The sequence below is a fragment of the Atractosteus spatula genome, chromosome 3 (assembly GCF_055471065.1).
Source record: "Atractosteus spatula isolate fAtrSpa1 chromosome 3, fAtrSpa1.hap1, whole genome shotgun sequence".
Lineage (NCBI taxonomy): Eukaryota > Metazoa > Chordata > Actinopteri > Semionotiformes > Lepisosteidae > Atractosteus > Atractosteus spatula.
In genome coordinates this window covers 32,060,588-32,074,077 of record NC_142708.1, presented here as the reverse complement: position 1 = coordinate 32,074,077, position 13,490 = coordinate 32,060,588, and the positions used below count along the sequence as shown (strand labels likewise).

General features: G+C 34.9%; 1 protein-coding gene across 1 annotated transcript in view; it reads left to right on the top strand.

Annotated features, from left to right (window-relative positions):
- Positions 1 to 13,490, top strand: part of ap3b1a (adaptor related protein complex 3 subunit beta 1a) — a 119,594-nt gene that overhangs the window by 17,341 nt on the left and 88,763 nt on the right. Inside the window, exons 4-7 of the mRNA XM_088910867.1 lie at positions 1,279 to 1,374; positions 4,489 to 4,649; positions 5,056 to 5,122; positions 13,009 to 13,191. Coding sequence (XP_088766993.1) covers positions 1,279 to 1,374; positions 4,489 to 4,649; positions 5,056 to 5,122; positions 13,009 to 13,191 — 507 coding nt within the window. The remainder of the gene's footprint in view (positions 1 to 1,278; positions 1,375 to 4,488; positions 4,650 to 5,055; positions 5,123 to 13,008; positions 13,192 to 13,490) is intronic.

The following is a 13,490-nucleotide window of genomic DNA, read 5'->3' as shown; positions in this document are numbered from 1 at the left end:
CTTTTGCTGTTTAATCAGTGGATTTGTATGGGGCCTGTACGATGAGCTGGTGGAGAAGGAATTCTTTCCACTTAATTCAGTGCACCAAGCGAAATTTGTCCTGTTCCTTGCCTTTTGGTTTTCATACCTACATGTTGATGAAGGTGTGGGAGGTAATGAGAGAATGATGCTCTTTTCACTAAATTATCAAGCAAAAGTAAGAAAAAACAAAACACATTTTTATGTCTAAATGCCAAGCATTGTTATGTATCATATAATTATGAATAATTTATGCAGTGTTTGATTAGTAATGTTTTATTTTAATGTATTGTCCGCAACATTACCTAATTTATCAAAACTCTCATAATGAAATGTGTTAGAAAAATAGCAACAAATCTTTTGTGCTTTTGTGCTTCTTGTGTGTCTGTTATTCTGAAAAAGAACTGTCATTCAGATTACATGTTCCTTTAATAATGTGGTCCTATTGCTGTTTTTCTAACAGAATGCTTTATTTTTTTTGAAGTACTAGCTGTAATTCATATGAGAAGAGCCTGTATTTTATGAACTTGTGAATCTGAAATTTTTCACACATAATTATGGTAATCCAACCTCAGTATTTCAATTATTATCCTTATCAAAGTCTTAACACTTATTTATTAAATTAAAAATTCCTGACATATTAGCACTGTATCCTTTTAAACTGAGTTACGCTATTAATTTGGTGATAATTGATGAAATTATGATTGAAATCCTACTGCTCACCAAGTTCAAGCTGCTTAAACAGAGAAATCGAAATGAATTATGAAATATTTGATCTCTGCACTCCAGATGAAACACTTCAGCTCATCAGCAAATATTTGAACACCCTTTCCTCTTTCACACAATCACCAGTACTGTAGAATAACGATAACAGCACAAGTGCCTGCTGACCGGTTCTGGTTTTTCTAACAAAACTGTTTTTTTTTTATTCATCTTGCATTGAACGAGCAGTCCCTTCCAAAAATAATAGGAAGCTCTTAGACTCTGTGCTGTGAAAGAAATAAGAGGGGAAAAAAAAGAAGAAAAAATGTTAAGTGATTTTTTGTTTCCCTGATGAATTAGAGAAATTTGCCTGAGAAATTTACCCACAAAGCAATAATACTGCAAAAACAGGTACATGTAATGGCTTTTCAGAATGTTGATTTTGTAATTCAGGGAGTCCACAAAATCAGAATGCTTCGATTAAGGCTAGTGAAGGCTTTCTGTTTTACGTATTTGCCTTTTTAAATTCTGCTTTAAGTCACCAGCTCTTTCTTTCAGCTGAAGAAATTGGTGTACGTGTACCTGGTTCGCTATGCAGAAGAGCAGCAGGATCTGGCCCTGCTGTCCATCAGTACCTTCCAGCGTGCACTGAAGGTCAGTCTTCATTTAGGATGGGTTTTTCCAGGCTTGCACCGTCACGTTTCTGCTGGGGCACTTTTCCCGAAAATGCGCTTTAGCAGTGCCGTGGTAAGTGGCTTGTCAGCCAGAGGTCCCCGGAGCCTGATTTTATTCAAACTGGAATATTTGCATTAGGAATATTCAAGCATTCTTCTGTGATGAAGTTGTCATGGGGTGCTGTTTCAAACGCATCTCCTCCGGGGGGTATTTTTAAAAACGTCTTTCACCCCACATTTCTATCGGTGTTTAAAATCAACACTCACACAGTGGGACTGACAAGGCCTCTGGTGGATTTTGTTTAGAACAGTAGTATTATTAATAATTGCCCATTTCAATTTGATTTTCTCTCCAAATCTGGGAGGGTCCTGACCAAGACTGAGTTCTTGAAAGGGCTGGTCAGAAGAGATGCTTGCTGTGTGGTATTTGGTCTTTGTCACGTAAGTCGCATGTGTGTAAAAGACTGAGTCAGCCTGAGACACATTAGTGCCTAAAACCTTAATTGATGGATCACTAAAATATTTGGAAGAATATAATTATATCTTAAACTTATAACCTTATAGAAGTATTGTTCAGTAAGAAGTCCAGAAAAGTATAGTATATGCGATCGAGTGTTAATAAAGCAAATTTTTACAGTATTTCTGATTTTGGTCTCCGGTAGCTGCTGTAACACTTTTTTGGGATTGTCTTGGTTGCTTTGCTTTTTTTGATGACAGCAAAATGTTGGAGGCTGAAAGACTTTAGAAACGAGTATTTTTAATTTGTAAAGTGTATGTTTAAGGATGACGATGACAGTGTTATATAGGAATTTTAAAACCATCCTCAGGCCTGTGAATGTGAATCTGTTATAGCTAATTGTGATGAGTTGAGAAAGTTAAGATGGCTGTATTTGAATGATTTAGAGAGACATGTTGCTGCTAATTTATATAAAAACCAAGATTGTTACTGCTGTTGATGTACCTTCATTTGCATAAGATATTGTTATGTTATTTCTAATTCTTTTGAAAATAATTTGAATGGTTTATTTAATGGTACTAAGCTGGATTGGTACTTACAGATATTTCTAAATACAAGGTGGTATTCATTAATAAGTAGCTTTGTTTTTTAAAAGGTTTTTAAATGTTACCTGCTGCTCACTATGAATAGAACAATGAATAGTTTAGGCCCATCTATCAGGGTGACAGGATTCTAAGAGGGTTTCTGTCATCCAGATCGGTTTCTATGAGTTCCGTTACCTTAAAACTGCTTTTAATGCATATGCCTGAGGAAGTCTATGAAATTCCTGTGCAATCCCTACATCCCCTTCAATCTCGCAGAAAAGATCAATTTTAAAACACTTACCAAAATCTTCCATCCTTCTCATCCCACATCAGCCAAGCATTGATGTTCCAATTCTAGAAATGTGTCACGGGAGCCACCAGAGACTGCAATTTGGAAATGTTTATTAATTTGATTAATATACCGTTGTATATGCAGTAAGTTTCAGACTCATCGAATTATAACACTTACCTGATGATTTAAAAGTTGTAATCGGGGTCACTTCATTCTTGTAGTCGGTCTTGAGACTCGTTTTCAGTCTTGTGGAAAATCCATTTGAGCAGAGAAAGACAGCAAGTTCCATCAACACTAAGGCCACTTCCAAACCACACTGTTCTTTTTTTCTGTGGCCATTAACCTTTTGTTTGCTTCCCTATAGGTTATATGTATCTCTTCAGATATATATTTTTTACAGAGATTATTACAGTTTATTGAAACATAAGTTTCATATTATTCTTTATTGTTCAGAGGCCTAATGAGTTAAAATCAAGTACATATCCAGTTACTGTTAGGATAACACTTGAAACGACTTCCTACACTGTAGTGTCTTTTCATGATATAAGACTGATAATTTTTAATCTATTATGTCATAGTAATGCATTAGGTGTCTTTTTATATGTGTGTATTACATTTAATATTTATCATAGATCTAGATCGAGGTGAATGTAATGTTGCTGTATTCTTAATTAACAATGTCGTATGTTCATATAGCCTTCAGCATATGGACAGTTTTTGTTTTTGCTTCATGTGTCTTATTTTAAAAGTAATAATCTAACAATGTCTAGACTAAATAATTCTCAAATAAATAAATTGTATTTATTTAAATATATGTAATTAAATACATTAACCAGTATTTCATTTTTTTTCAGAACTATATATTTTTTGGTTTTACCACAGAAAATGTATATCGAGTATGAATCTAAAAAGCTTTGCAAAAAGTAAATGTTAAGTTTTGCCTGCATAAATTGCAGACATTTCCACAACTTACAGAGCTAGAAAACGCAAGTAAATGCCTCGTACACAGATATTTGAGCACATTTCTGGACTGGGGTTTTTGAAAGTATTACGGCAGAGGCAGAAAGCAATGGTCAGATATCCTAACTGAGACGTTGACGTTTTAAAAGCTGCCTCTGCGATTCTCACTCCTGTACAGAAAACCTATTTCAACCCCTGCTAGTTCTCAATCATGCTTCAATTTATCTTAACAACGGGCTCTGAAAAAGGTACTTTCAGCCTGAAACAGACTGCTGGCACAGCACTTACAGGTAGGTAGTCCACCGTGTACGAAACTGTCCAAGATGGGGCTTCAGAGCTACAGTGATGTGGCACCAAGTTTAAGTATTACAGCATGTTCACAGAGCAAGCAGAGAAGTGTGTGACATGCTGCTCAGAAAGCCAGCCAGCCAAGCATATGATGTCTGAGCTAAAACGCCTACTGTATGTACTGCTTGACTTTTCATGATGCCGTTGTATTACATTTCATGTGAAATGTAAAAAATCAATAATGAAATACATTTTTAACTGCAAGTAGTGCTTTAGATACCTCTTTAAAGGCTCATGGCAAGAAATATGCAAAAGATTGAAATCATCACAAATGTGAAAGACTGCAATTACGTATAGCATTTTTAATAGGAAATGAGGAATATACTTTGGAATACCCTCAAGGATATTGCCTGTTACAGTAAGTTACATTAAACAAGTAGACTTACGTTTTTTAGGCTAAAGGGGAATAAAGTGCACTTACCTTCGGTGTTTTATGTTCCCTCTGTTTTGTAGGATCCTAACCAGCTGATCCGTGCAAGCGCTCTGAGAGTTTTATCCAGCATCCGAGTGCCTATTATTGTTCCAATCATGATGCTGGCCATTAAAGAAGCAGCTACTGATTTGTCACCTTATGTCAGAAAAACTGCAGCTCATGCAATTCAGAAACTGTACAGGTAAATTAATCTTGGTTAAAGAGAGTGAATGGACAAGTACTCAAGAATTACACAGTGGTGTAAAGCATACTGATCATAATTGCATTCTTTGAGACATTACCACACTGCTATATAAAATCCATTATTGCTTGCGTATGCACATCTTTGTGAAATTAATGTTTTTTACCACGTAACATAGGAAACTAACCATTTTGTAGTGTGAGGGCTAAGACTAAAGATTTAATTTAGTGTAAGAGTGAGGGAGGGGAAAATGGAGAACTCTTCGGGTGAAAAGTCTGGTAATAGGTGATTATTTAGAAACTATTTGAATGCTGTAAGAAATATACATTATTCAGTAGTCAGTTTTTTTTGTTGTTGCTTGTATGTTTAATGATTGTATTTGTGTTGTATCGTTATCTTTTCCTAGTCTTGAACCGGATCAGAAAGAACATTTAATTGAGGTCATTGAGAAACTGTTAAAGGACAAAAGCACAGTAAGTAAAGTGACTAATCAGTGCCGTCTTGGTGAAATTAATTTGAATTTACTGCTGGCATCTGACATTGAGGGAAGGATTTGCCAAGGATGTCCCTTTACATACATTATGCCTGCCTGATATTGAGGTTTGTGCTTCTGGAGAGGAGGAAGCTTGTCTGTTGACGATCTGCCTTTAACAAGGCATTTTAAGGCTGGGCCTTTCTGTGCAATAAGAGTTGTTGGACACATGGGGGAGACCTACTCAAGCAGTTTTATGTGGTTACATGACTATGGACATAATTTGTTTCTTCATTTTGATGTTATTATTTCAATGTTTTTAAATGCAATTGGAATTTGCCATTTTTAATTTTAAGTTATAAAGAGATGTAAACACAATGATTTTCTTTCAAGTGCCAGCTATCATCTGCTGAAGGTTGTATTAAATCTAAATTAATGCTAGCTGTAAACAAGTGACTGCTTTCAGTGAAGTTACTTCTTTTCCCTGGGGAGTGGGAATTGCTATCTTAAGCAGACAAGTAAAGAAAATGTATTAACTTGTAATCGATAGGTGACCAGAAAATCTGCTGTTCTTTATATATCTGGCACAATTGATTTGCATTTTATAATTGGTGTTTTCCATCTTTTTAAACTTTATTTTTATCTGTATTATGATTTCTTTTTTGCTCCATTATAAAGATTTTATTATTTTATGCCTTCGTACTTGAAATATGTAATGGTAGCAAAAAAAGAAAAGATGCAATTGTTTTTTTTCAGAATGTTTTTTAATATTAGTAACAATTAAGGCTACAGGCATATCCCTTTGTACAGAGACTGTTCACAAAGCTCATTTTTCTATATTGTGGTTTATTTACTATGTAACACAAAATGTAAACACAGGAGAAAAACATTGAAACATTGCCACATTTCATTTAATTCTTGTGATGCATTGAACCAGTATCACCAGAGACACAAGACTAATGGTTAACATGCTAGACTAGTTTTCTACCTGGCCACATACAAAAACATACTAGTACTAGAGCTCATACATGAAACTCTCTGCTTTTGAGAGTGAGAGTATTCTTCACTCCACAATTATAAAAACTAAACTAGCAAGTGTTCAGGAGTAGACTAAAATGCTAATGTAAATGGGAAGTGTTGGAGCTCGTTTTTAAACATTGAAATATATTGTTTGGCGGCCTGCACATTTAAATTAATTTAATAATTGACACTTAGATTGATAACATACATTCTTGAGGTTATGAAAGGGCCTTTACTAGGCAGTACATCTGTATGAGGTAAAAAGACAAACATAACTCCTCTTTCTGTCTCGTATTAGAAACAGTGTGGGTGTACTATAAGTCCCTTTTGTTTGGATTAAAAAAATTAAGAAAACGCCTAATTTAAATGCCTGTGTAATTTATAGCACAGATGTTAGGAAATGTGTGAGAATATCAGGAGCAATTTAATTAATGCCCATGATACTTGGTAACTAAAAGAAGATGGCATCATTGTAGTAACCTTTAGAAGAGTTCCTTTGTATCTCTGACAGGCTGAAAACAAGCCCTTGGTGTTGTTTTTGTAAACCTTGTTCATTTAACAAGAGCTGACAGGGGAAAGCCAAGCTAACTTGACAGCATGAAGAAGGTTTAATGCATTCCTTCCTCTATTTAATTTAGGCCTTGTGACAGAGTAATTTTCACTATAGAATGGTGGATTCGTAACAGTTTATGTACACTGTATAAATAATAAAAAAGAAAAGGAGATCTTCATGCTCCCCGTGTCTTGATGACTGGGTCTAAAGATTTATCTTTAATTATCTAAGAACTGTAATGTCAGAAACCAGCAACTGCACTCTCCAGCTTTTTAATTCCCCAATCACAAATTAAAGCATTCACGCAACACACTTAAAAAAATGATTTAAATCTAGAAGATGGAAGATGTTCAGGCTACAAAAGCAACTGTAAATTAATTGAAATTCATGTAGAAAATATCATGCACCAGATGCATTGCATGTTTACTTAAGGTTTTAATGAAGAATGATCACTTCCCTGTACAAAAATGCTCTTTCTCAGGGAGCCTTGTAATGAGCTAGCAGGTGTCATTTGGATCATTGCAGACAAAACAGTTTTCCTCGAGCGAGATATTTTACCATTTCGTTTGTGTTTTGTTCCTGGCAGCTTACCTATAAAACAACAGTAGTAAATATTTGTTGTTCTTAATCAATTTTATTCCTTGTTGTTATTGGCAAAGTAATATTCATTTGTTACTATTTTGGCTTTCGTAGACACATCTAATGCCATATCAAGTTCCACACCTGAAGAAAATATTTGTGTAACATTCTACCAGTATCAACTAATGAATACAGAAAGGTTCTTTACAAGTATAGTGCTTTAAATGAATCTGCATTTTTATCGACCCAGACATGATTGGTTTTGTGGTTGGGTTTTTCTAATCTTAAAAATATATATATAAAGTATATATTCAAGACCTAATTCTAGTTGAAAAGCAACATAAGTTTTTCCAGACGGAAAACTTTCGACTGAAAGAAACTTTAAAGAACAGAAATAGGTGGGACACTTTGGCGTATTTAAATATAAATAAAATATAAATTGTTAAAAGACTTTCAAGACATGTTGTATATGATGTAACCCATTTTCGACCCACAGGACAGTTGAAATAATTACTTTATATTAATGTGCTTGGTGTTTAGCAGAAATCAAGTTATCTTAAATTCAGGACTGTGGTTCAGATTCCTTGTGTGGACAGATTCATTGAATGAAGAAAACTGTTTTATTCAGTAGCATGTGTATTATAAATTGTCTACCAGATAGTGGAAATTATATGGAAAAAATAATCTGGAATGTATAATAACCTTATAAAACCGTTCTTTGAGTTTTGCTTAATCTTGGTGTTTAAGCATTTTAGTCGTTGTTTTACATTTAAGGGTCAATATTAAGGATTATAGTCAGTTATTGGACTGCATAGAAAGTTATGTTTGAAGCTATAGGACTCCTATCATTACATATTTTATTGTCTTCATAAGACATCGCTGACTACAGTATATGGAAGAAGTGACCCTGACCATTTGATCCTGTGCAGTGCACTTAAGCAAACCTGAGATAGGGCTTATAAACATAGTCAGTTCATTAAACTACATTTCAAACTTCTGAAATTACATTATGGTCTTATTTGAAATATTAAATTGTGTTGATCGAATCAAGCAGTGTTAGTGGCCGAGGATCATGAGCATACAGAAAAACAGCACTTGACCTGTTTGGGTTGACTTACAAAAAGTATAGCTATCAGTTCCCACAGCTCTGATAACATACAGTATGTTTATAAATATTCAGTGTTTGTTAATGCATTTTATTGATTTTTATATGTTTTAAATGTATGCACTTCTGTAAACAGTATTTTATTTACATGCAAGTGGATATACTGGATTCAAACATTTTTTTTCCACCCCTTCTCTTAGAGGGTTGTTGTGCAGTCATATTGAATAAGACCAAACTAACCAGTGTCCTTGAGCACAATACAAATACATTCACAAATACATTCTCTGAAGAATAGTAAAACTCCATGCTGAACTCCATGTTGAGTATATCACTCCTTTAGGTTCTAGAGTTGTCAAAACTTTTTTTAAACCTTTGCTGTTTCTTCTTCTAAAGTTTTTTTTAATTTAATCATTTTTTCTTGATTTTATGATTTTTAATAGCCACACATTTGTATTTAACAAGATTATTTTTTCTTTTCATTTTGTAGTTATGGATGGTTAGTCTTTTATCAGAACTTGTTTTTAGTTTGCTGAGAAAGTAAGTTATTTAGCATACTAAAAAGTTTTTCTATGTATTTTAAAAATATGAAAAAGAACCACAGACATCTCTGTGAGCACTTGAGTGACAGTTGGTGACAGTGAATTTTGGGAGTCTCCCTGTATCTTTCCATTACAACACTTTACACTTCCAAAATTATTTGCCTAATTCACAATCTGAAATAGTTGAAAGGATAACCACACGTTTAAAAAATATTTTGTTCCATTTTAATATAATAAATGACAGATTTGTTACTCAATTGGGATCACAGCGGTGTTATGAGTAGAGACCTAGAGAGACATGACAAGATAATATCAAACTTTGATTTAAAGTTTTATAGTTAAGATAATATGGGGATAAATGGGTGCTTCAGGGTTTGAAATTTGGACTTTCTCCATCCAGAATTAAAACTATTTCTGGTCACATGCATCTGTTTTATCGTTTCAAGGATAATAACATTTTAAAGAGTATTTGGCAGCTTTCCCATATAGATTTTAACACTTCATTTTCTGAAGTACAGTTATTTTAGTATATCATGTAATTGTAACAATGTGCTGTTTGTGCAGTTTGGAAGCTGCAATATTTTTGAACTTGTGTTTTGAATCCTGTTTCAGATATGAATAGTCTGATTCAGTGAAATGACGAATGACGGCAAGAAGGCCATTCATATCCTCTGTCTTTTACATTTGCTTGAATTATAGTGAAATTGAGAACTTGTCTTCTTGGGCCAGTCAGTACTGGAGGCTCATTAAAATGTCAAATTCAATTGGATACGTAAATCTGGCGACATACATCTCCACTTTGAGAACCCAGATTTCAGTACAAAGTAATCAGCCCATACTTCATGTGTGTGGAAAGCATATTCCCAGGGGTGCACTTTTTGGTTTAATGACACATTCAAAATACAGCACAATAGTGTATTTTACCCATAATTAGAATGGTACAAGACAGAAAGAAAGATGAGTGACACTCCATGTACGATTTCTTATTGTCTCCACATTTGCGTTATTTTGTGCCGGCAAACCCTGACCGTGGCAGTAGAATTGTGATCTTTCTCCTTTTGATTTCGCTTGAATTGAGACCAAATTCTGTGTGTATACCTAAAAAAGCAGAAAAGAGTCCGTTGTGTGGCTAGCTCACAGCTCACACACAGGGTATTGATTTAGTATTGTAGGTGGCGGTGGGGAAAGTGAGAAGGAGTGTTCAGTCTTGTATGCGAAGGAAGGGGGGGAGGACCCTGAGTTTGTGCAGATGTTTCATTGTGATAGATCTATTATCCAGCTATTACAAGATAAATGAGTGATCTTTCCTATTTTCCATGCCTGTAGAAAATTGAAATAAGAAGGGGGAATATCATTTGGGCTGTATGATTAGGGTAGGTGGGTTGGCCATTAATTTAAAAGAAGGGGACGTTGGCAGAGTGGGCCAACTTACACTATCTTATCAATCAAGCCTCAGCAGTCTTCTAGTGATGACCCAGCACTCTCAGGTTTTCGTGGCGTTAATTAGAATTCATGACAAAATAGATGCAAGGAAACGTTTTGTACCCTTCATAATTTTATAGGAAATTTATTGTTATTAGAGGACCCATTTGCTTAGTGTGATTTTTCCATTACCAGCTTGTCAACTAGCATAGATAATCTAGAGAAAATATGAACTCCATAGATGGGGTGTCAGTTTTGTTGATGGTGCATGTAGTTTACCTTAGAGCACAGCTAATGGCTGAAGTTCATAGCAACAGCACAGCAAAGCTTTGGCAACCGCAGGGAGACGAATGATTCCTGCTTATTGCTCTAATGTGAAAAATCCATAAATGGAAAATAAAATCTAAATATTACAAGCTTGCTACAGGGACGATTGTGATGATTCTGTTCAGGAATCAAAAGCTTGATTCTATGCAGTCATGTGTGACCAGTTAAAAAAGAATTGGCGCTCTGCCCCAAGCATATTGTGATTCATGAAATGGAATAGTAATAAAGCTTGCTCAAAGGACGTAGCCGTTTATATTTTAATGGCAGTTTTGAACCTGTTATTGTTTTGTGAAAATTGGAGACCAATCGTCAAAAGATAAGCAGTAAATGTTACTTTTTTATTGTCTTTTATTGGTGGAGAGAACTTGAAAATGACCGAGTTGTTCAGAGATTGTGCTCTGCCTTTTTGTCCTTAAGCAACCACTGAAGGCCAACACTTTTGTGAACTAGCCTGATAACCATTTTAAAAGCGTCAGGCTTCACAGCTTATGTAACATTGAACATTGTGTGAACCGGTTTTTGCTGTGTTTTAAGTTTTCCAACAGATAGGTTGCGTTACTTGACAGGTTTTATGCCAAACCTAGTGAGGGTATTTACTCACCTCATATTATTGGTTTATTTTTGTATACACTTTAAAATCAGTTACTGTGCCACTTATATCTTCTTCTTCTGTTCTTTCATTTTTTATTTTACATTTCTCTGGGCAGCTTCTTTCATGAGTGAACCTGTTGTATTTGTTCCTGAATTAAAAAAAAAACTTATCGAAATGGCAGGGCTGTAGCTTAGCTGTTTGAGTTTCTGTGCAAAGTGCTAAGCTTATGTAGTCAGTTTCTGGCTGAAGGTTGGAAGTGCTTTGGAGAGTTTTTTTTTTAGTTGTACTTGTTGTGCTGTCATTGTTTATTCTAAAATTGCAGGATTTGTGAATGATTAGTGGTCTTGCTGGGCCCAGCAGGTACCAGACGACCAACAGGACTGGAGTCAATAAATGCAAGCTCACGTTTATGCTGATAGGTAATGCATAAAATCCCCATAGGGCTAGAAGCTAGTCTATTATAATAAGGAAACTATATTCCAGGCTTCTTCCTTCTAAGTGTAATGTGTGTTGCATATTAATAAACCTAATGTCAGTCAGTGCCCATAAAATAACCGAAAATGCAAACTTCATAGCATTTGATCATTTTCCTAAATTGTCATTCTTGCAAAGGGAGTTTTTTTTCCAGTTAATCAGTCCTTCTGTCGCTTGAGGCTTAAAAGCAGGTCCAAAGTAACATTAAAAACCGAGCATAGAAAAAGCAAATGTTCAATGCCCATTATTACAATGACATTAGTATGTAAAATAGTGTTGTCTTGGTATTTAACTTTCAGATAAGATTGGTGAAGTACCAGTAAATTATACCTCCAAAAAGAGATGATTATGCAGTCAGGATAATTAGGCTATATGATTAAAGGTAATTATGGTATTTATGATTTGTATTTTCCTGTTACTTTATGGACCTTGCCGTCTGCTAATGAGGTTAAAGAAAGAAGCCAGTTTGTTTTTCTTCACATCCCTTTCTTGCGCAAACTGTAAATGGTAATTTAATCAATTATACCCTGACAGTACATTTAATCTTACGCCTCTAAAAATGGAAAAGGCATCTTTTAAAAAGTAATTTAGTAGTACGAAGTCATTTTACACTGAAACTGAATGTATTTAGATTTTCAGGTATTAATACTGATACAAAGTGACTGGTACTGTAAGTACTTTAAACTTTGAAAAATGTGATTTCTTTCATGTCTGTTGTTCACATCTTTAATTTTTACATTTCCAAGAAAATGATCGTTGTGCTGTCGATAACGAGTATACAGTACTTAGTATATCTGAGTGAGTAAGAATTTTCATGAGGAAGTTATGATAAGTCAACTATGTTTTATTCAAGCATCCACCACCCATCATTTGAACAGAAAGTATTTACCTTTTTCCATTCAAATGTACCTGCATTCTAATTATCATGATTTGTGACTCCATGAAATCACTTGATCATTCAGAGTGTTCAGAAGAGTAACGTATGTCAAGGCAAAGGAACAAATGACAACCAGTTGTGAAATCAAACTTATATTGACTAAGTGGATTAGTCATATGAAAGCTATTAATAAAATGTCAGTCGATTTTTAGTCTTCACGTAGATCATATATATGTATATGCATAAATATCTAAAAGAAAAGTTTTTTTCATGCCTCACTGGAGTCTTAACATGCCTGTTGAAAGCCATTTCAAAATATACTGTATTCAAATAGCTATGAGAGCTGCTGTGCATTTTTTTGTAAACAATCTTTATATGCATATTCATTTTTTTAATAAGCTGGTCGCTGGAAGTGTTGTGATGGCTTTTGAAGAAGTGTGTCCCGATCGAATCGATCTGATTCACAAGAACTACCGTAAGCTCTGCAACCTCCTAGTGGATGTGGAAGAGTGGGGCCAGGTTGTCATCATCAACGTGTTGACCAGATACGCCCGCACACAGTTCCTTAGTCCCTGGAAGGAGGTGAGTCTTTTATTCCTTTAAGTGTACCTAATTGTAATAATGGCTTGTACCTAAATGCAGGGAGTACTAGAACTAATAAGCAAGTTACCACATTAGCAGGCAATTAGGATGGTGTAGGAATCATAGTGACACAGATGACCGGAAACAATGGCGATGAATACAGCATTGGTGGATAGAGACTGTGCCAAAGAAACAGGAAAGATAGAAGAGGGACATATCAGAAAGAGGTTTCAGGCTCAGGAACTAAACCTAGAGGAATCAAGAGCCTTAGAACAGCAAAAACCTTCTAAAGGTACAGT